Source organism: Mustela nivalis, assembly GCF_964662115.1.
Source record: "Mustela nivalis genome assembly, chromosome: 14".
Taxonomy (NCBI): Eukaryota; Metazoa; Chordata; class Mammalia; order Carnivora; family Mustelidae; genus Mustela; species Mustela nivalis.
The window spans coordinates 92,023,347-92,044,993 of NC_139033.1; the positions used below are offsets into that span (position 1 = coordinate 92,023,347).

At 50.3% G+C, this 21,647-nt stretch overlaps 1 protein-coding gene across 6 annotated transcripts in view; it reads right to left on the bottom strand.

The window, feature by feature from the left end:
• The window catches only part of KIAA1671, a 184,568-nt gene that overhangs the window by 126,619 nt on the left and 36,302 nt on the right, over positions 1–21,647 (bottom strand). For 3 of the 6 annotated variants that reach the window (XM_082698804.1, XM_082698802.1, XM_082698803.1), the window contains exons 2-3: positions 16,419–16,518; positions 486–2,099 (exon numbers count right to left, since the gene is read on the bottom strand). In XM_082698804.1, the coding sequence (XP_082554930.1) occupies positions 486–2,044 (1,559 nt within the window). In that variant the 5' untranslated portion in view covers positions 2,045–2,099; positions 16,419–16,518. Of the gene's footprint in view, positions 1–485; positions 2,100–16,413; positions 16,519–21,647 lie in introns of all 6 variants that reach the window. The other 3 variants (XM_082698806.1, XM_082698805.1, XM_082698801.1) reach the window with 1 other exon arrangement.

The following is a 21,647-nucleotide window of genomic DNA, read 5'->3' on the forward strand; positions in this document are numbered from 1 at the left end:
AGGAAGGGGCTTGCTCAAGCTATCTTGACCCATTTGATTTTACTTGGTGGCCATTCCTGGAGTCTGAGGCCATCCAGTCAAGTCCTCAGTCTTCTGGAAAGGCAAGCTTAGCCAGGGACCCAGGCCATGCTGGAGTACATGAGGGCTCCAGACTTCCTCATGGTAGTTCATCTCTCCTATCTGCATCTGTGCAATGGGCACAATACCTCCCATGGCAAAGTGCAAAGAGGAGAAAGAACAAGGAAATGGAGCTGCTGGCGTACACCGAACCTGGAGGGAAGCTGTGTTAGCTCTCTGTGCCTCAGCTCTTTATCTGAGAAATGGAAGCTACGGGCATCTCCTCTCGGGGGCTGTGGGTAAATTGAGAGTGGGCTGTAAGGCAGCTAGCGTGGAGCCTTGTGCTAGTTCCCTTTCCTGAGGAGGCTCTGGTAGGCAGTCTGAGGCAGCTCAGGGCTGAGCAAAGCCTGTGGAACATTCCCACTTACAGTTTGGTCAGATCCACTGACAAAGGCCGTGCTTGGAATGTCTTCTTCCTGATCTCTGGCTTTGCCTCGGAGTTCTCCACAGCCCAGCCTTTGATCCTCTCCTGGACACTCACACCCACTTTCTTGGGCCCTGGGGCAGCCGACGGGGGCTCAAGGGTGGCCGGTTGGCGTTCAGAGTCTGCTGCCAAGGCCAAGGTGCTCTCCTCCCCAAACAGGCTGATGCACTTCTTGACGCTGCCCCCGAGGGTCCATCCTCCCTCTGGTCGGCTGTCCCCGTCGGCTGCTCTGCTCTTGACCTCAGAAAACTCTTGATCTTTTCCAGGTCTGGGAGAGGGGGAAGGGGGTGCCTTCTCTGGCTCCCTGAGCAGCTTAGCCTTCTCCTCCCCAGGAGGCTGGTCCTCTGTGGGGGTGCCCTGGGCTGAGCCCCCCACAGGTCTGAGGCTGCCCATCTCCGCCTGCTTGAAAAGCATCTTCTCCTTCTGTTCTCGGGTCTTCTTGGCTACCTCCAGGACATCTGAGTCTGGGTCCCAAAGGCGAGGGTTTGCTCTAACCAAACACTCTGTGCTCACTTGGGTCTCCGGGTCGGACCTCTCCGGCCCCCGACACTGGGCAATGGAACCCGCGGTGGCCTCATTGGCCACCTTCTTCAGCAAGGTCTCTTTGCTCTCAAATGGGGCTGTGAGGTCCATGGACAGAGGCCTGGGCCTCCTCACCCACGTCTTCTCAGGCGGGGTGGGGGGTGATTTTCCCCCTGTAGCTGTCCCACCGGGGCCTGGCTTCTGAGGCTGAATGGAGTCAATGAAGATGGCCGACACAGGCCTTCTCCTCTGGCGAGGCTTGGGCTCCAGAGTGGGTTCCCCCGTGTCCTCTACACTGCTGACCTTTGACAGAGTCTCATTTGGGCCTGTCTCCTCTTGGGGGACAGCTGGCCTGATGTCCTGGGGCAGGGAGGCCGGTCGGGGAAGGGTCCCAGGCTTTCGGGCAGGCAGAGCAGGCTTGGCAATCCCCTCAGGCCGGGAGCCTGGAGCGGGCTCCTGAGACACACCTGTGGTGGCCTCCCGAGCCCCCTCACTGATCCCCGTCCCCAGAGCAGAGCCGGCTTTGATGGTTTCAAAGGCAATCATGGTGTTGGATCGGGGACGTAGGAAGGTGGTCTTGTTGAACAGGGACGAGCTTCTCCTCAGGCCCTCCCCATTCCCTGCCTCCTGCCCCACCAAGCCAGGCATCTTCTCATTCAGGTCCTTTGCCACCACATCCTGGGGGCGCCCACAGGGAGGAGAAGGGCTAGTTGGGCTGGGCCCTGGGGATGGGACAAGGGGCTTCACATCCGGGACCTTCTCCCTACAGAAGGGCTTGGGGGCAAGTCTGGGCAGAGGGAGTAAGCGGGCTGGGCTCCTAAGGGGGCTTTTCCCTTCCAGAAGCAGTGCTGAGGGTGCCCCGGGGGCGTCTCCAGCCTGGCAGAAGTAGGTCCGCTTCAGGGTCTCCTCCTTGGAGATCTCGCCGAGGCCTGGCACTCCTGTCAGGGGAGTTAGGGCGCCGACCTCCACCCGTATCGCCATGGCTACGGTTGTGGCTCCATGGGGATTAAGAACATCCGAACTAGGGAAGCAGCCACTAAAAGGAAAAAGCAAAGGAGAGGGAAAAAATACATTTAAATGTCAGTGTCTGGGTCCAACCAGACCGTTGTGGGGGAATGGGCCCAGGATGTCAGGAACCACTCTCCACGGACCTCACGGGGGAAGCTTGGGTCCTCCTCTCCACCTCTCTGAACTCCAGACAAAGGGAGTGGACCAGATACCATGTTGAAGTCTGTCCCAGCCCCAAGACAGAGAGGGCAGGGGACAAGCCGCAGGGCACCCAGCTATCAAGGACTGGAGGCACCAAGGTCACAAAGTTGGCTAGTGGTCTCCAGGTCCACTAGACTGCCCCTCATTGCCACCTTCCCCCACATGCCCTTCCAGGTGCCTTAAAACAATAAGTCATTTCTTTTTTCAGTCCACCTGCTCTGTTTCTGCTTTGCCTTTGGGTTCTTTTCTGTTGAACATCTAGTCCATGCTGGCTGCCTTCAGAGCCTCTGTAAGAAGAGTTCACAGCCAAGGGTGAGGGTTTACCCCAAGTGAGGCCTCAAGGTAGGCCAGGTGCTTACATGTTCTAGAAACCACATCCTCCTTATAACCCTACGAGGTGGGTAGGGTGATCATCAGACTCCATTTCACAGCGGCTCTGGAGTAAGACCCTTGTTCACCCAGCCAGGAGCTTGTCCTCTCTTACTAATCTTGCACAACCCTGAGAAGCAGGGGTCATTGCTATCACTATGAGGGCGAAGAGAAAGGGCCTAGAGAGGTCACGCAACTTGGCAACATCGCACAGCTGGAGCTCGACCTCACATCCTCACCCCATTCAACAAGGTCTTCTTCTTTTTTTTTTTTTTAAATATTTTAATTATTTATTTGATAGACAGAGGTCATAAGTAGGCAGAGAGAGCAGGGGAAACAGGCTCCCCGCTGAGCAGAGAGCCCAACGTGGGGCTTGATCCCAGGACCCTGGGATCGTGACCCGAGCCGAAGGCAAAGGCTTTAACCCACTGAGCCACCCAGGCGCCCCTCAACAAGGTCTTCTTAAACATCACGTCGCATTCCTTTCTGGTCTGAAAAAGTGCCAGACAAGTCGCTGTTCTTGATTCCCGCACTGCCCCTCCCACCAGCCTGCCCCCACCTTCATGCCCGTGTTCTCTGTCCCTGCAAAAGCTGCCCCAAGCATGCCCCCATCTCCATGGACTAAACGTAGAAAGTATTTTATAAACGCGAGCCTACTGCTTCCCTTCCTGGGGCCCCACTCTGCTGCCCCCGGCTCTGACTCACTCAGCAGCCTGCAGGAAAGAAAGGCAGACAGATTTTGATATTTTCTCTTCCTTCCACGCTCGATGGTGCTAACAGATTTCTTCTCCCCAAAACCAGAGAATGCTGTCTAGACAGGGCTAGGGGCAGCAGAGAGGGAAAGATACGGAGAATCGGAGAACAGCAGGGTCGTCAGGCACAACGGGTCCTGGCCCCAATCAGGACTGTTCACCTTCAGAGCCAGTCCCCATGACCTCTTGAAAACCATACTCTGGGACACCCCCCCCACACGCATACACACATACACACATACACACGTAGCCCAGACATGAGACACAGGGCAACAGCGGGATTCAAAAGACAGAGAGAAAATTCCCTGGCAGAACCCACAGGCGCTCTCCATTTCCTGGACACTCCGGTCCCACTTACCGGAGCTGGCAGGCCCTGGATGGGGATGCGTGCCTGCCCGACAAAGCCAACCGTGTCACGTCTCATGGCGATCGGGGCTGGCGGCACCCTCTCATGGCAGAAGCGGGTGGGGGAAGGGAGGCTCGTCCCCACAACCGGGCTGAGTTTCCGCAGGTCTGGGAGACACAGGACCACAGCCTCAGTTCCGGAGTTCCGGAAGTATGTGCACAGACGGCACAAAAGCTTTGGAGCTCCAACTGCATCCGTTGGCATCAACTCCAGCTTGTAAAACGCACACTCCTTTCGGCTTCTCAATATCGTAGCAGAAAGGGGGCTGAGTCCACGCTGGCGCTCAAAAAAAAAATCTCCCCCATTCCTCTGCTACGTGTTTACTGGGCACCTACCCTGTGCACAAAGACGAACAAGAAAAGTCCTCTGCATGCAGGGAACTCACAGTCTTATGTAGAAAACAAACACACACATACACACACACAGAAGCAATTGCAACTCTGGGTAATAAACGCTGCGGTATGTAAAGGGGGAAGCGGGAGCATGGGAATAGTAGTCACTGCTTAGGACTGGGCATGGTGATCCCAGAAGACTCCCTAGACTGAGAAGTGATGCCAGAGAACTCCGGCGCTGGCTAATCTGGGAGCTGTTTCTCCTGACTCAGAAGTATTTGCACATTGCATCTCTCACAGGTCCTAAAACACCACCCCAGGGCCTTTGCACATGCTGTCCCTGCTTTCCAGGATACCCTTCTCACTCACACACAGACACAGGCCCAGTCCTCAGACACAGCTCCAACCTCTCTTCCCCTCCCAACACACACACACACACACACACACACACACACCTGGTATGATCTTTGTCTTACACATCCATAGAGCACCAGACATCCTCGGCAGGACTCATCACAACCACACAGTTGTATTTAATGCTGCATGAGCCTTCAGTCTTTGCCATCCAATGGCAAGCCCCCAGAGGGCACCCTGAGTCCCCAGAAGCAAGCACAGCGGCCTGGTGTGTCACAGCTCTGCATACATCACTGTTGATTATATACATAAAATATTGCTTGGTGGAATAAAGAAACAGGTGAATGAAGAGATCTTCTTCTGCTCCCCAGGCTCCTGAATAAGGGCAGGTACCACGAGTTTTGTGACATGAAGCAACTGAGGACACAGGGGGACTTAACTCTGGCCCTGGCAAGCTGGGTAGTGGCCATCAGTCATTTGCTACTGGATGACAAAACCCAAGAGCTGTGAAGAGCTCAGCTGGGATCTCAACCTACCTAACTCACCGAGAGCACCCCCTTCCCCCCCTATTTCTCTATGGCCCCAGACATGTCCCCCATTAGACACCTGCTATGATGACATGAACCCCATGTCATCCTGCTCTGTCACCAGCACCTCTGCCCAAGCCTGGGATGAATGCTTGTCTGCACAGCTTGTCCCGGGAAGGTGGTCACCCAGAGCAACTGCTGGCAAATCAGGATAGACGGTGCATGCGTGTCGCCCTACTCGGGGATTCCCAACCCCAGCTCAGTAGCCACCCTGCAGGGAAGTAAAGGGGGAAAGACTCTTGGTCTGTACCCCTCTTAACTGGAACAGTGGCTCTGTTATCTGGTATCTGTCTCCCATCTTGGTCTTCCTCTCGAGTTCCCACTTAAAACGCTTGGCAAATACCTGGTATGTAAATATGACAGCATCAACAAATCCATGAATTAATGGATACACCAGTGAACAAATGGGGGGAAAGAGACGGGTTGTTTCTTTTCTTTTCTTTCTTTCTTTCTTTTTTTTTTTTTTTTTTTGAACCACCGCAATAAACAGCTAAAGAACATTTTGAAGTCTTTCCCAAACCCAGAAACACGAGACTCTCAGGGGTTCACTTAACCTGTTGTAAAAAAACACAAGGCAATGGATTGAAATGTGCTCTTTAAAACCTTCACTTAAATGCATCACATATGTCATGCTTAATTTAAGACATGTCGGTCTCTTCCAAAACACTTTGGAAGCTCACTCACACAGAGGCCAGCTGCTATGCCTTGTGTGGCCTCGCTCACTCTTTGCAATTGTGTGAGCACCATGACCAAAGCCAGGCAAACAGGAGCTCCCTGAACGCGGAAGGGGTGCAGAGTGCGAGCCACCTCTCTTGTTCGGATAGGTGTGAACCACCGCGCATGGTGGCGTGGGGAACAGATGGGCAGCAGGGCTGATCTGGGAGGTCAGGGGTCCACTGTGGCCCAAGGGGCAGAGGACACCAGTCTGACCTCAGGTAATGGGGGCAGCAATGGATATGTCCCCACTGCTGACCCTGCCACGTCTGTAGGCTGGATCTCTCTGAGTGTCTCTGCAAAGTCTGAAATGCCCATTTCCTGCAATTTCAGGCAAAGAAGCCCATTTTCCTGGGAACTGAGGCACTAAGGCCCACCGTTGCTGAAATTCAGGGGCACTCATTCCAGAGCCTCCGTCCGTCCATCCCTCCTTCTGACTCTCCTGCAAAGCAGGCTCTGGGCTCCGTGCTGGGGGTAGGAGGGAGTGATATCCCTTATCGCTCACAACCTCCTCCTCTCCACAGAAGCACACAGGGAGAAGGCAAGAGAAACACCTCCATTCAAAACCAAACAGTTTGGCAGCTTTTCTCTCAGATTCACAGGCGTTGATTCGTTCTAACAGCTGCTGCAGATCTTTCGTAATTACACCCTTAAATCTGATCTGGGAGCTCACCAGTCATTCACTCAGCCGTCTCTGGGTGCCGCTTCCTGGGAATGCCACCATCTGCTGAGGGGTGCCAGCCAGTCCTCACGCCTTCCGGTGTCTTCCGGAATGTGACCTGGCTTCCCGAGTCTGCAAAGCCACCCCGCGGGGGGGCACCATGCCAGGCGCCAAGTGTGTCGTGCCCGTGGCCTCCCAGGAGGGCAGGGCCCCAGAGGGAAGGGGCCCGATGGCTAATGGCACAGGAGTGAATGCGTCCTCTCCTCCCGTCCCCATGGCAACAGCCCTAACTCTGTCGCCCGTTCATTCATCCGTTCATTCACTCCAATCCACAATTATGGAGCTCCAGGCCAGGTGCTAGGGACATGGCAGTGAAGAAAACAAGGGGCTATGTCCCCCGTCCCCACGGAGCCAGCAGTCAAGAAGACGGGAGTAAAGAACATAAATAAGCAAGAAACATAGAAAGTCAGAAAAGTGACAATAAAAAGGGGAGGGGCCCCAGGGAAAGCTTCAAGAAGAAGGGACACGGAAAATCCACCTCCTCACTGGCATTCCCATCTCTGCTGGAGCCTCCTCCAGTCGCCTCCAGCAGCACTGGAGGGAGGTTCTGACATGCATGCCCCATCCACACGTGTCCAGTGCCTTCCCTGAGACCCAGCAGGATCCCGATCCCCTTCATCTCCTCCCTGTCCATCTGTCTGTCTCTCACATGCACTCATACACTTACTTTGGGACAATGTACTCCCAGACCGGTCACAAGACACACTATGCTCTTCCTCGCCCCCTACGCCTCTCCACAGTCATTGCCTGCTGCCTGACTAATCCCTAGTCATCCTTCCACCCTGAGCTCCAAAATGCCCCCTCCTCTAGGAAGCCTTTCCTGATGCCCTAAGGCAGCTTCAGGCACCTCCTCTGTGCTGTGGGATCTAAGTTTCGGTGTTTCTGCCTAGTCCAGCGCTGATCACACACATGGTGACTGCCTATTTCATACTCTACTAGACCGGGCGGTCCTGGGTCCTGGGTCCAGCTCACAGCTGGGTCCTCAGGGTCTGGCAGCAGAAGGGACAGAAAGCCAGTGTGCTAAAAAGTATCTGAAAGGAGAGCATCCCTTTCAGAGAGAAGAAAATAATAGCATCCAATTAGGCGTGGCTATGGGAAAAGGGATATGCTCATCTGCTCCCAGGGCCAGTGTCAGTTATAAAAGCAGTTTGGCAATATCTGCTCTCAACTACTATTTTCTGAGACTCCATCAAGAGTCAGGCACCAGACTCCGTCATTCCGTGTACCTTCTGCCGCCCCCCATTTAATACACTCAACCACCTTGTGCTTCTCAAATTATGTCCACCATTCTAGAGACGAGGAAAACACAGTTTTGAAAAATGAGCTGGATCACATGCTAAGGAGGGGCAGAGCTGGGGTTGAAATCTGCTGACTGTAAATCAGTGGTTTTCCCCACTATACTCAGCCCCAAAGAAAGCATTTCTTTTTTTCTTTTTCTTTTTTTTTTAAATTTTATTTGTTTATTTGACAGAGAGAAATCACAAGTAGGCAGAGAGGCAGGCAGAGAGAGAGAGGAGGAAGCAGAGAGCCGGATGCGGGGCTCGATCCCAGGACCCTGAGATCACGACCTGAGCCGAAGGCAGAGGCTTTAACCCACTGAGCCACCCAGGTGCCCCGAAAGCATTTCTTTTTGATTCAGTAACCCTGCTTCTTTTATTCCCCCCCCCCAAAAGATTCTATTTATTTAGTTGACAGAGGGGGTGGCGGAGGGAAGGCAAGCAGACTCTGCACTGAGCACAGAGCCCGAGGCGGGGCTCGATCTCACAACCCTGAGATTGTGACCTGAGCCGAAATCAAAAGCTAGCCTGCTCCACCAACTGAGCCACCCAGGCGCCCCCAGCCATCCTGCTTCTAAAGATTTATCCTACAGAAGGAATCTAAGGGAAGAGGAGGCCACCTACAGAGAGATGCCCATTTCAGTATTAACCTATATGCAAACCCAGCGTTAACCACGCCTAGATTTAGGATGATAAACCCTTCTTTGGGAAAACCCAGGACTCATATGCCATTTGAAATGCCACAGAAGTTGCAATGTCAGCAGGCAGACCTCCAGTGTCCAGCCAGCCCAGAACATCACGAGTGGCAGAAAAATCATGCCCCACAGCAGAAGCAGGTCCTGCTGTGACCCCAGATTACAGATGAAGACACAGCCAGAGCAGCAAAGTGACCTGCCTACGGGTGGCTGGAGTTATGCTGACCTGACCCCATCCTCCTCCCCATCAGATTTCTTCCAAAGTCCACATGGGCTTAACTAGAATAACTGCTTTTTTTTTTTTTTTAAAGGACTTCAAGTGTGCTTTCTTTTATATATTTTTTAAGATTTTATTTATTTATGAGAGGGGAGGTGGCTAGGGGAGGAGCAAAGGAATCAAAAGAAGCAGATTCTGCCCTAAGCGTTGAGCCGGATGCGGGGCTGTATCTCATGACCCTGAGATCATAACCTGAGCTGAAAGCAAGAGTCAGACACACAACCAACTGAACTGCCCAGGCTTCCTCGAATAACCACTTTTGATGATGTTTAGATGTAAAGGATACTTCACACCCAGAAGTATCTAGGATGGCTAGAAGAAAACACCAAAAACCCAGAACACAAGCAGTGCTGGCAAGGATGTGGAAAAGTCAGAAACTGAATGCACCACTATGGGAATACAAAATGGTGCAGAGGCTGTGGAAAACAGTAGGGCAGAACCTCAAAAACCAAACACACAATTACCATAGGGCCCAGCCTTCCCATCCCTGAGAGCAGAGTCTGGAACCGAGACTTGCATATCAGTGTTCAGAACAACATTATTCACAGTACCCGGAAGGCAGAAACAACCAATGTCCACCGATAGATGAATATACAAAAAGTAGTATCTCCAACCCAATGAAATATTACTCGACCTTAAAAAGGAAAGATATTCTGAGGCTACAACGTGGATGAACCTTGAGGATGTTATGAAAAGTATAATAAGCCAGTCACAAAAACACAAATATGGCATGACACCCACTTATTGGCTGTCAAATTCATAGGGGCAGAAAGTAGAATGGTGAGTGCCAGGCGTGGGGGTAGAAGGGAATGGGGACCTGGCGTTTCATGGGAACAGAGATGTAGCATGAGTTGTAGAGAAAGTTCCAGAGACAAATGGCAGGACTGGTTTCATAATAGTGTGAATGTACTTAATGCCACTGAGCTGTACACTCAGAAACAGTTAAGATGATAAGTTCACGCTGTGTGTATTTTACCACAATTTTTTTTTTAAAGCAAGAAACTAAACACAAAGTAAACCTACTGCTTAAACTCATGACTACATGACTCAGTTCATGGGACGTGTGTCCTTTAGGCATTAAAGGCCCTCATTAAAGGTCCACCCCAGGCTATGCCCCCTCACCCTGGGAATGCCATGGGAAGCAAGGGAGACCCCACTTCTGGTCACAATGGGTCACAGACACAGTCTTGTGGAGGAGGGGGAGAGGAAAGACCATAAAATTTGCAGGGTGCCTTGACAGAGGCAGAAAGTGAGGCTATAGAAGCCCAAAGGATTAGTCAGGGATGTCTTCCTGGAAGAGGTAACATCTCCATCAATCTAGTAGGAATCAGCCAAACAGAGAAAGCCAGCCTGGGAGACAGCATGTGCACAGGCCCAAAGTGACTGGAGAAACAGTCATATGGCATGAGCCTACTCGTTGGCCCTCCTTGGGGCAACGCAGGGCTATCTTGGTGGAAAGTCTGGGAGGCACAACTTTCTAAAGTTCATGAGTTTTGTTAACCTGAGTCAGAATCACACTGGCGCCTGAGTGGCACAGTCATTTAGTGTCTGCCTTTAGCTCTGGTCATGATCCCAGGGTCCTGGGATTGAGCCCCATGACAGGCTCGCTGCTCAGCGGGAAGCCGGTTTCTCCCTCTCCCACTCCCCCTGTTTTTGTTCCCTGTCTCTCTGTCAAATAAATAAAATAAATAATCTTAAAAAAAATAATCACACTGGAGAATAAAAAACACTGGTCTGGGAGTCAGAACTGGGTGGTTTGCCACACAGTGTGGTTGACCTAAAAACACCAGACCCTTTACACTCTTACAAGTGCCCAGGTGTGGAGATAAATTATTCCAGCATCCTACTTTTTTGTGGTTAATTGTGGTAGAAATCACGTAACATAAGATTCGTCATTTTCAACCATACAACACAGCTGCATTTCTAAGTTCACAACATTGTGTCCCCATCCCCTGTCTACTTCCCGCACATTTTCATCACCCACAAAGGGCTCCCTGAACCCCGTAAGCAATCACTCCCCACTCCCCTTCCCCCCAACCCCCGGCAACCTCCGCTCTTGCTTCTGGCCTCCATGGATTCACCATTTCGGGGTATTTCACAAAAACGGAATCACATGGTACATCCCTTGCCCTGGATTTGGTCTCCGTTCCTCCACTGACTTGGAGTGAAAGCTTGAGCAAGTCCCTGCTTCCCTCTGAACCTCAGTTTCCCCACTGGCAAGAAACAAGAGGCTGAATGAGGGGTCACTCAGTTCTCTGGGATTTTAAAGTCTCTGCCACTCTGGCTCAGCTCAAGTCCAGACTCCTCAGGACTGCGTCATCTACTTCTCTCTGCACTTGGCTCATTGTCCACCATGGAGTCAGCTTTCTGGGTCCTGAGTTGTGTGTTCTAAATCTCCACAATTCATGGGGCGCCTAGGTGTCTCAGTGGGTTATGCCTCGCCTTCAGCTCAGGTCATGATCTCAGGGACCTGGGATCGAGCCCCATATCAGGTTCTCTGCTCAGCAGGGAGCCTGCTTCCCCCTCTCTCCCCCTGCCTGCCTCTCTGCCTGCTTGTGATCTCTTTCTGTGTCAAATAAATAAATAAAATCTTTAAAAATAAATAAATAAAATAAATCTCCACGATTCCTTGTAAACAAGTGGTGCTCAGTAAAGAGTTGCTGAAAATGAAATAAAATTCCTACTCCCCTACCAAGGAAAGTAGTAAGAGCACAGTTCCCTACTGAGTATGCACTATCTCTTGAAGAACTGTCTTAATCAGCACATGCTTGACATCTGTGTCAATTTCAAGTTCCAGTGGATTCCAGCTCAGCACACCTGACGTTCCAGACGCTGGGGTCCAGAGGAATGGTTCACAGGGGCTCTTCCCAAATGTGCCCTGGAACATCAGATCTGGGTAGGACATCTTCCCACTCAAAGCATCACCCAAACTGCTTCAGCCCAACACCCCTCGGCCAGGTGCAAATGCTGATCTGTAGAAAGAACTGTACAACTTATCTTTACGCCTCTATTTAAACATCCGCCTTTTCTATCCTCATTAGCCTGTTCCTTCCTACTATTTGTGCTATTTCTGGACTGGCTGAAACATGGACTGAAGCCAATAATCAAGCTGCTTTTTTGTTTGTTTTGTTTGTCTTTAGATCAAGGACGGATGAACTGCAGTCTGCTGGCCACATCCGGCCCACCACCTGTTTTTGTCAATAAAGTTTTATTGGAACAGGCCCCTGCCCATGTATTTATATATTATGTACAGCTTCTCCTGAGGTATGAACCCAGAGCTGAGGGGCTGCCACAGAGGCCATATGGCCCAGACAGCCTAATATATTACTATGTGGCCCTTTACAGAAAGAGTTTGTGGAGTCCTGCTCTAGATGGCGGAGAACTCAGTCCCGGGAGACTGGATTCACTTAAGGAAGTGACACTGCCCTCTTCAAAACAATCAAAACTCTCACAGTCTGCTGGCTGCGACTTGCTCCTCCACTAGATCTCTACAATGATCATTATAGAAAACTTCACAAATACAGGGGAGCAAAAATGTTTTTAATAATCCAAAATCCTACCACCCACCAGCCCCTATTGTTCTGACCCAGCAATCCCATGTACGTCAACCTGGGCATTTCCCTCATAGACGGGAACTTGTAGTCAAAACTGAAACAGAATAAGACGGGCAATTTAGGAACCTGCATTTTTTTTCTTTCCTTTTAATTTCAAGACCCATCATAAACACCTTTCACATCAATAACTGTACAACCTACACAGTCCTTGCCCATGCTTCTGCAGCATTCCATTTTGCGGGCATCTCATCATTAGATCATCTATCCCCCACTCCAGGACCTTTAGGCTGTAGCCAACCACCGACCATTAAAACCAAAATGGCAATGAACACCCACACGCACTTATTTTCCCAAGACAAATTCTGCCTAGAAGTGGGCTGACCGGTTCAAAGAATGCATGCCTTTTTTTGGAACTTTTGATATATGCAGAATGGACTTCCACACCTAAGGGAAATACATCCCAGGCTGCCTTAATTCAAAGCTGAGGAGGTCAGGGTTCTCAACTTCTCCCCCGGGACAAACCCAATAAAGCTGTCTAATGAGCAATAAACCAGGGCCCCGTGCTGGCCATGCCCTCACTTGTAGCTTCCCTGGTTCTCGTTTATGGCCCGATTATCACAGACTTGACTATAAGGTTTGCAAGGGTAATCAGAACAGCTCAAAGAGAGAGGTGCATCTGGGCTCAGCCCAGAGGCCCACCCAGCTCAGTGGTGGAAGAAGGAGCAGGAAGGAAGACCCAGCCCTGGGACAGATGTTCACAGCAGAGGAAATTCAACCCCAAAGCTGGACTCAACACAACACACAGCACAATGCGGGCTGGACTCGCAAGGGTGTGCACACAACACGCTCTCTTTAGGGAGGCTGAGAAGTGCATATTGCATTTCAGAAAAAATTTTAAAAAAATCTCTGCCAAGTACAAATAGATTTCTGGAGGAATTAGCTTATTTTGGCCCGAGAGCTGCCTTATGTGCAAAGCTCAAACCCTAGAAAGGTGTGATCACGTCTCTCCTTAGCTCTAAAATAAATGGCTCTCACCATCCATTGCCTTGGGGAAGGTATTCAAAGGCCCGCCAAAAATAACTAACTTGGTCTATACTGCAAGGCCCTGCCTCCACTCCCAGATTCCCAAAGGGTCCACGACTTTTTCATTTACTCCTTTTCCACAGGGCACTTTTTAATGCACGGCACAATTTCCCTTTGCCCAACTCCAACCTGCCTTTTTAGAGCACTCGAGGGGAGACCTTCTCCAAGAAGCCCATGCTAATTTCCTGGGCCAAAGTGACTTCCAACCAACTTTGGCAATGTACCTGATCCTAATGCCTTGTATCAGAGGTAAAGCTCATTCTTCCTCTTTCAAGATTTAGAATCCCCACCCTACCCCACCCAGGGCATAGACCCTCCATTCCAAGTTCTTCTTCCCCAGACCTAGCTGCTGCCTGGCAAAGGGTGCTCTTTTGTCCAGGCACAGTAGGAAGCTGCGGGGAAGGACATCATGTAAAAGCTGTATCCTTCTGATTCTCCTGAGCGACCTCTCAAGAAGTCCCTAAGACCGTCTGTGCCTGGTGCTACTGTGACTTAAACACTTATGTTTCCACTGTGTGGCAATATCCCAATTTAATAAAAGCCACCCCAAGCTCAGACCATTAACTGCAGCAAATTTTTAAGTATTATTTTATTTTCTTTGTCTTTAATTTTACTGTTATTTTCCACTTAAGACAAGTGATGCTAGCTATTTACAATAGAGATTTTCACAAAGGTTCTTTTAAAAATTTAGTTCACTTTAGGAAAAGCATAAAGTTGACAAATAAAATAACAGTAGCAGGGATTGTGTGGATATGGCAAAAGTCCATGAGGCTGGAAATCATCAGTAAAATGGAAAGAATATAGACTCAAAGTCAAAACATGAAGGTATTAGCTATTATCTGGTAGCTTTCCTTTTAAAGGCTAACAAGCCAGAGACAGATTTCCTGGTCTTTACAGCTAGAAGCATGGCCATGTGATCCAGTTCTGACCAAACAGATATAAGGGGACATGGCTAGATTTCTAGGGAAGCTTTTGCTTTGCTGATTAAAAAAAAAACAGGCAGATGCAGCTTATGGTGCTCCCTCCCCTTCTTCCTACCTGGAACAGAGGTGTGATGCCTGCAGCCAAGGCAACCATCTTGAGACAAGGAGATCACAAGCACTATATTAAGGACAAGGGCATGGAAAAGACCTTAACACAGCCAAGCCACTGCACTAACTCTAAACCACCCCCTCTGGGTTTTTGTTGTTGTTGTGTAAAGAATAATAATGTACTATTGAAGCCATCCTGAGTTTGGGTTTCTCTACTCATAGGCAAAAAAGCATTCCTAATGGACACAAGGAGTTTGGCACAGATAGACCAAGTGGACAAGCGTCTTCTAAGCCTTGGACAAACCACTTCACCTCTTAAAGCTCAGTGTCCTCATGGGTGAATAAAGTTCCATGACACTTACCTCAAAGCATTGTGATGATTAAACCAAATGGCCCACCTCATGTGGCCTTGGCACATAGCAGGTTTCTATTAATGCATGATAAACAAATAAGCAAATGGGCAAATGGAAAGTGAAGGCTGCTAGAGGTATTTGCGGGTTGGTGGGATTTTTTTCTCCCCCTAGAGGTAGGAGAAATCTGAATTCTTTAAGATGCAGAGGAATAGTTCCGTACTACAGGGATCTGAGAGAGTGATTCGGGGGAATCTACCCTTACCCACTCTCAGACTGTCCACAGCTGCAGAGAGGGGAAGGAAGGGCACCTGGCCAGGTAGATGCTGTCTGCAAGGCCGCCCTCACATCCCACACGAGCCTGCCATGTACCCAAGCCTTAGTAACAACAGAGGAAGTGTCAAAAACACATAAACACCAAAGAGCATTCCCCCCAAAGGGTATAAAAAATGTGTAAGGGACTATCAGGACAAAATGCAGGTCCCCAGGGATGCCAATGGTCTCAAGCCCATCTCTCTGGCTACTGCACGGCTCCCCCCCTACCCCATGCCCACCAGCCACTCTGTCCCTGTCACACGCATGCCATCTGGCAGTGAACCTGCAGGGACAGCTGAGAGGTCTCCTCCTGGTTTTCCCAGGAGGATAACTGTGCCTCCCACGTCCTTCAGGCAACCAATCATCTCCTCCTTCTCTTGGACCAGCTTCCGAGCACCCCTGTACACTTGCCTGGGCCTGGCACTGCTGGCCTCAGGGCACAACAGACAGGCCCCACTCCTGGCACAGAACCTGGGCCTCTGTGTAGCTGAAGACATACACCTGGCCCGACTACAGAGCAGACACCCCAGCGAGCCGTTCTGAGTTCATTCAGTTGTTGGGTCCTCCAACCTCCTGAGAGCTTAACCCTGGGAACACCTAGTAGTAATGATCACCATCGTCCAATCGCTAACACTAATGGAGCACTGATTTGGTGCCAGATGGCACCATGAATGCACTTCCCCACTCAATCCACCCCGTGAGGTGGGTTGTGGGATGAGGCCCCATTTGATGGATGAAGACAACAAGGCCTAGAGAGGATCAGCCATTTGTCCAAGGAGTGAAGCCAGGATTTGAACTCAGGCGTCCTCACCCCCCACCCTACCCTGTTAATCCCTGTAGTGTCACCAGCTGCCGTGTTCTTAGGTGCCACCGTGGGCCGGGCACTGAGCCAAGGACTCTCCATGCATAATTTTTGTCAGTCCCTTCGCAGACCTCCTGGGGTCAATACTAGTGTTATCCCCATTTTACAGGTAAGGAAAGTGAGGTTTCAAAGGCAAGGTGATTTGCTGAGATCAACTGCTTAGTAAGGGAGCAGACCTGGGACTGCACTCGGGCTGTCTGTCTCCGGAGTGGGCAGGCTCTGCTGACAGGTCATTGACCACCACTGCCTGGCACTAGGCTGGCCCAGCTCAGAGCAGGTTTCTAGGCAACACTGGGGAGCAGAACATACTTGTTTTTGAAGCGCAGTCTAATGGGGGAAGCAGACGTGGCCACGGACGTTGAGGTAAAACGGAGGCCCACAGGACAAAGAGCTTATAGTAGACAAAATAATGGCCCCCAAAGACATCCAGGCCCTAACCCCCAGAACCCATGAATCTGTTACCTTACCAGCAGGAGGGACTTTGCAGGCACTGAGGAATGAAGTCTCCTGAGATGGGGAAGGTTACCCTGGATTATATGGACGGATCCTGTGTCAGCACAAGGGTTCCTGGAAGAGGGAGGCAGGAAGGTCAGTGTCAGAGAGAGAAAATGTGATTAAAAAAAAAAAAAATAGGTTGGGGTGCCTGGGTGGCTCAGTCAGTGAAGTGGCTGCCTTGGGTTCAGGTCATGATCCCAGGGTCTTGGGATCGAGCCCCATGTTAGGCTCCCTGCTCAGCGAGGAGCCTGCTTCTCCCTCTCCTTCTGCCACTCCCCCTGCTCATGCTCTTTCTCTCTCAAATAAGTAAATAAAATCTTTAAAAAAACAAACAAACCAACAACAAAAACAGGTCAAGTGATGCAGGATCACAAGCCCAGCATGTAGCAGCTTCTGGAAGCTAGAAAAGACAAGAAAGAGCCTCCAGAAGGAACGCACCTCTGACGACCCATATGAGACTTCTGACCTCCAGAACCGTAAGGTAAACTTGTTGCAGCCACTGACCTGTGGCTATTTGTTATAGAGGTCACAGGAAACTCATATAGAGCTCAACTTGGCTGACAAGAGAGGGAGGAGAGGGCTTCCTGGGGGAGGCAGCATGCAGCTGAGAGACTGAATTAATAACCCCTAAGCTCAGGATTCCATGAACTTCCATGTGTCAGCTGAGGCTGGGAGAAGGTGAGTCCTACGAGCAAGCTGAAACCCAGTCCCCGGAGCTAACTTCAGCCCAGGCCTTGTCTCAATGACTGACTGATTGCCCCCACCCCGGGCCCAACCTTTTTTTAACTGAACCACAAATCACCCATCCATTGTAAGAAGTCCTGACCTTTAGCATAGCTGAGAACAGTTTATTTTGACCTCCTTGTCCCATGGTCTTAAACGCAGGGTGTGCCCCAAGGAGGGTGGAGGGGAGGCCTCAGTTAATCAAAGGTTCTTCTTCACGGAGGTTCCAAGGAATAAAGTGACTCATTACATGCCCAGAGCATTTGTGGTTTAGACTGAGGAATGCCAAATGTTTGGGTGATCGACCACGGGCCCCGCAAGCCCCCAGACCCATTCCTCTTTATGCACTGGTATACGGGGCTCCACGAACAGGGCCCAGCTGACCAGATAAAGACATTAGGGTACCACTAAGGTGATGTCTGCCACTTACAAGGAATTCTCTAGGCGTCACCGAGTGATACACGTGATGAGTTATAAGGAGTACAATCGAGCCTTTCACACATTCAACTGAAGGCAGCTACAAAGAGTTTCAGAGAAACTCTTCTGACTTAGTTACAATTTCTACATTTCACACAATGAGAATAACAACACAGTAGTTTCTGTTTATGGACCGTGCGACTGGGTCCCTGGGAAACAGGACACAGATGGACACTCGTTTCTCCCAGCAACCTCTGGGGCAGGGAGCATTTTACCCTTCCTTTTACAGAATGGCAAACTGAGACTCAAGGACACCTAGGAGGAAGCCCGCTCTCTTGCTTCCTTTGCCACAATGCCTTCTGAGAACAATCAGTGTGCGTGCAAGAGAAGACGGACGAGTTCGAGAAACACTGAGTAAGGGGAAGCACGAAATGAAAGAGACTGAGCTGCTAATGGTACGAGTGTCAGAGGGTTCAAGAGTTTCTCAGCGACGGTACAGCACACACCTTCACCTTCGACTGGTTCTGCACACAGCCCTGGACGCAGAGGGCTGCTGATGGAAGGTGACTGCAATTCTCTGGCTCAGGGCTGGGTTTCTGGTCACAGGGGCTCACTTGGCCAGCAGGCAGCACAGCCCGGAAGTGCCAACGAGTCAATGCTCCCCTCCCCCAGAAGGACGGCTGGCCACCAAAGACAGGGAACAGGTGTATCAATACCCCAGCTCCCTCCCTTCTCTGTGGGGGGAAACTCTGAGGTTCTGTACTCCTGATCACGTGCCCTATGTGAGGCTCCTTGCCTTCTCTGTCTCATCTCCACAGGCACCTCCCTCCCAAAGAACCAAACTCATGCTCACACCCCTGCCTCAGCAGGGAACCCAACCCCAGAAGCACCCAAGGGTCCTCAGCATCCCTGCCCTGCCTGGTGGTTACCAATGGCAATAGCAGCCCCACCCCAACCAAATTGCCAAGCACTCCCCAGGTGCTTGGGGAAAAAAATTCCAAAGTGATCTTCTTCCTGGATCATTAAAGCACAACACCTCACAGAGCATGGAGTCCAGAAATGAGAAGAGCCTGTTTGATTTTTGGTGCAGAAAAATGGGAAAGAGGTGATCCCAGGTGTGTCTGTGCTAGAGAGGAGAATGATTTTCCTAACCCACAGGTGGAACACAAGCCAGCCAGAATCTCAGCAAGAACCTAGGGCTCCTGATTCATAATGTAATTTTTATGTATATATAAAAAATTATATAAAAAACTATATATAACTATGCATTGCCTATATATATTATATATGCTACAGTGATGTGTTACTATATCCATTATAGGTATTTATATGTACTATATATTTTATGTAATGCCTATCTATATAATATACAAGTGTATACTTATTTATATGACACACAAATTGCTTTGGCCCAAGGGTTCTATAAATGAAGGTTCTCCCAGCTACAGAAATCCTGTGTTAGCTGCCCACGGGATGCCAGAGCAGGCATTATCTAAAGACTATCAGCCACTTGGACCTGGAACCTGGTTGGCTGAATGGTTTTTAAGGACAGAAGGCTTGAGTGACAAATACACACCTGAACACACACACGTTTTTGGAGAGCAAGGTCCTCAAATGGCCAAAAAGCCCATGAGAAGATGCTCGTCTTCACTGGTCATCAGGGAAGCAAAACTATGCCCACAATGAACTACTATCCCACATCTACCATAATGGCCAAAATTCTGAACATCGACATTAGCAAGGGCTTTCAAGGACACAGAAGTGGAACTGGTGTTCAACAAGCACAGACACTTTGTTTGGCGGAGTCCACCAAAGCCCATCTGTACCCAGCCTGCTGCTGGGTACCCATTGCACGGAAATGAGTGCTCGGGCCACAGAGGACGTATACACGGACGTCCACAGCTGCTCTATCCAGAACAGCCCAAACTTGGAAACTGCCTACCTGGCCATCCACAGTAGACTGGATAAGTAAATTCTGGCATATTCCTAGGACGGAATATAACACAGCAATGAGACAAATAAACTACCTTGACATGCAAAACATGGGTAAATATCACATTTTGGTGAACAAAACAAGAAGAAACTGGAAAGCTATGTGTGTCCAAGTGAACTTACGTGAAGCTCAGGAAATAGCCAAAGTCTCCCCATGGTGACTGAGGGAGAACAGCAATAAGAACCTTGGAGGATTGCTGACTCAAAGGGGTGTAAGGGAATGCTCTGGGGGCCTAGAAAGTTCTATATCTTGATGGGAGTGTTGGTTACAAGTTATAAACATCTGTAAACATGTATCCAGTTTATACATTAAGTTATGTCTAATAAAACAAAATCTAAAACTTCCAGGGGCCTGCAGGTGCTCACCAAATAAAGCCACACCCCGCCCCAGAGCTGATTGATCTGCCCCTACACACCCCTGGGGTGTATAGCATCTCTTGCCAACTCCTCCCCACCTTCTCTCCTGGCTCCAAACTTACTCATCCTACAAACAGTTCACTTTGACATGGAGGGAATCCAGATCTAGAAAGAAAGCCACCCTCTGAAGGGAAAGAGACCCACAGGGATTTACGGATCACCTTCCTTTCTTCCTGAGTGATGTCAGTTAGCATGCGCTAACAGCAACAGCTCCCTGATGAGATGCCTCTTCCTCCAGGAAGCCTTCCCTGACCTCCCCAACCCTGCCCCAAGTAGGATTCCCATAGCTCTCTGCTTTTTTGTGATATTGACCCATTTTAAGCCTGTTTATTTGTCTGCCTTGCCCCCCAAGGGCTCCCTGTTTTATCGCCAGAGCCTAGCAAGGCATCTGGCATTAATAGGTACACAATAAACATTTGCTGAAACACATGGATGTTTGAATGAGAAAATGAGTGATTTGAGGGAGGATAAGAATGAGATGGAGTAAACAGTGGTCCTGGCAACCATCTTGGTGTACAGAAGGTGAAATTTGGGCCCACAAAGGGTAAGCAGCTCATGTAAAGTCACACAGCTAGTTAGGGACAAATCCGGTAGGGAACCTCCGGGAGACACTGTTGTGCCCTCCCGCTACCAGATCTCTTCTCCTGGTGCTTCACCCTTCCCTCACCTGCTAGGAGGTGGTCTGCCAACAGTTCACAGGTACATCCTTGTCCAGGATTGCTATCCTCCAACAGGCTGGCCCCTGCCGGTAAGCACCCCACAAACCAGGGCACCCATAAATCAATGACAGACTCAGATGGGACACACACGACTGCCTACCCTTGCTTCCAGGCAGGATTTGTTCTGTGGTTCCAGAACTCACCAGCGGGAATCAAACCAGGCTGAGACCACACACCCCCTCTGGCCACTTCTGCTTCACTCACTTTCCCTTCTGAGAGCTCAGCCCCATCAATGTCTTCCTCAATGTGCATCTCCGTCTCTGATTCTCAAAACCTCTTCCTGAGACAGAACCCAAGGCTCTACCTGGGGTCCAGGAGGATACACTGCCTCCTGAATGGAAGTCCACAGTGAATGACAAGGCCAGAGATGACCTCTAGACATGCCAGGGCCCCAGCTGGAAAGAACGGTGACAGCAACAAGGTAGGTATGTGTGTGTGTGTGTGCCTGTGTGAGAGTGCTGGCAAGGCTCTACCCTCTGCTCCAAAAGCCCTTTATTCTTATCTCTAGAGATACACCAAAGGACCCAATCCGAACATCCTTGCTTTCCAGCCACCAAGAGCAAAGCTCTTCAATGTCCTAGAGTCTAGAGATTGTCCTCTACCAAGATAGCCTGCCCAAACTTCCGCTCTTAGAACAGCCACCTGGGCCAGGGGGGAGAGGGAGGGGGTTGGGGTTGGGGAGTCAGTTCTCCGTGAGTCACTGTAAGCCCATCCCCAGAAGGCAACTTACCGGGCCAGGTTATAGAAAATACCATACAATCTCCTAAATTCGGATAAACACCACCTGCTCTCAGTTCTCCCAGACCCTACTTTGCCCAGTGTAATCACCAGTTATCAAGAGCTAGAGGACGCCCTGTTTGGGGGATAGCACACAGGACTGGCGGCCAGGAGCTCCCTGATCTCCTCGCCCTGTCTGTGGCCTTCTGGATGACT